This window comes from Trichechus manatus, unplaced genomic scaffold (assembly GCF_000243295.1).
Source record: "Trichechus manatus latirostris isolate Lorelei unplaced genomic scaffold, TriManLat1.0 scaffold00097, whole genome shotgun sequence".
Classification (NCBI taxonomy): Eukaryota; Metazoa; Chordata; class Mammalia; order Sirenia; family Trichechidae; genus Trichechus; species Trichechus manatus.
In genome coordinates, this window is record NW_004444033.1 from 4804285 (window position 1) to 4805646 (window position 1362).

Below are 1362 nucleotides of genomic sequence, written 5' to 3' on the forward strand. Positions count from 1 at the left end.
AGGAACAAACAGGTTTTAAAGTCAATGCTTTATGAGCAGCAGGGGTTATCTGACAAATAATCGTCAGCTAAAGGAAAGACAACTTTAATGGCAAGCTTCCTGCTAGGAACAGGTACAACTCTTAATTGTTATTTAGATAATATTTCCTTGGGGAAAATAAAGCCATTCTATCACTCCTCATTCTGGGGATGTGGGTCAGCACACTATTTATTAGTTTCTGGACTGTCAAAGAGAATATTGACTGCTGCATTAACTTCTTACATGTTGAGACCAGCTGGAGCAGAAAGTAACAGGAAACTGTGTCCAGGTTTTGCTTTTAAGGTCATGTCTGTGGTTCAATATTCTTTAGAGACCAAGTTCTTGAGATCATACCAAAGAATGAAGAACAAATAAAAAATCTGGAGGAACTGGAGGCTGAAGAACATCTTCAGGTATTCGTCCTGGCGGGGGTCTCTGTTTCCTACAGTGAATTCTCTACAGTTAGACATGATGATTGAGGTCTCTTACTTTAGACTATATCTCATCTCCTCTGGCATAGCATGGAATGCTAACTCACAGAGCCGGGATAAGAAGACCTGGGCTCTAGTCCCAACTGTGTGACATTGGGCAAGTTACCTATCTTCCCTATGTCTCATTTTCTCACTCGATAAGATGGAGGTAAATACACCATTCACCTGTATGATAGGTTTATTGGCAGAATGAAAAGAGAGGTCAAATGTGAAAGTTACTTTGAAAAATTGTTGAACACCTTTAAGGCATTATTTCCCTCCTAAAATAATTTATAGTATTAATATCCTGTTATGAAATGCCTTGGATCACTTGAATGCCAACTTTTTAAAAAACTGCTATAGTTTTAAATAATCTTTTCCTTCTGCTAGTTTTAGTATCCAACCATTGAGGGAAAAACAATATAACATATTCTGCTGATGCCTGGATATTTAAAACTCCCACTGCAACATCATAGGGATTTCACAATGACTTGCTCTTGGGGGGCTTAAGATAGAATAGATACAAATTGATTTCTTGAAACATATTAACATTCGACTGTCCATTTCCCTGGACTAACCCACTCATTGCCTTGGCTTGGCCTTTTATCCCCTTCAGCTTGATTTCTGGAAATCAGCCACCACCCCAGGCCAGACAGCCCATGTCCGGGTTCCTTCGGTCAGCGTCCAGGCAGTCAAAGTTTTCTTAGAGTCCCAGGGAATTGCTTATTCCATCATGATTGAAGATGTCCAGGTAAATATCCCACAGGTCATCCTGGTCCACATGAATGGAAAATCTTTTCTCCTTGGGTACTCTTTGCCAGGGCAGGGACCTGTGTGGGCCACGAGGGCTGTCCTGTGGTGTAGGTGACTCGTG

At 41.0% G+C, this 1362-nt stretch overlaps 1 protein-coding gene across 3 annotated transcripts in view; it reads left to right on the forward strand.

The window, feature by feature from the left end:
* Window positions 1-1362, forward strand: part of CPA2 (carboxypeptidase A2) — a 32651-nt gene that overhangs the window by 2446 nt on the left and 28843 nt on the right. For all 3 annotated transcript variants that reach the window (XM_004382672.2, XM_023737082.1, XM_023737083.1), the window contains exons 2-3: window positions 350-431; window positions 1105-1239. In XM_004382672.2, the coding sequence (XP_004382729.1) occupies window positions 350-431; window positions 1105-1239 (217 nt within the window). The remainder of the gene's footprint in view (window positions 1-349; window positions 432-1104; window positions 1240-1362) is intronic.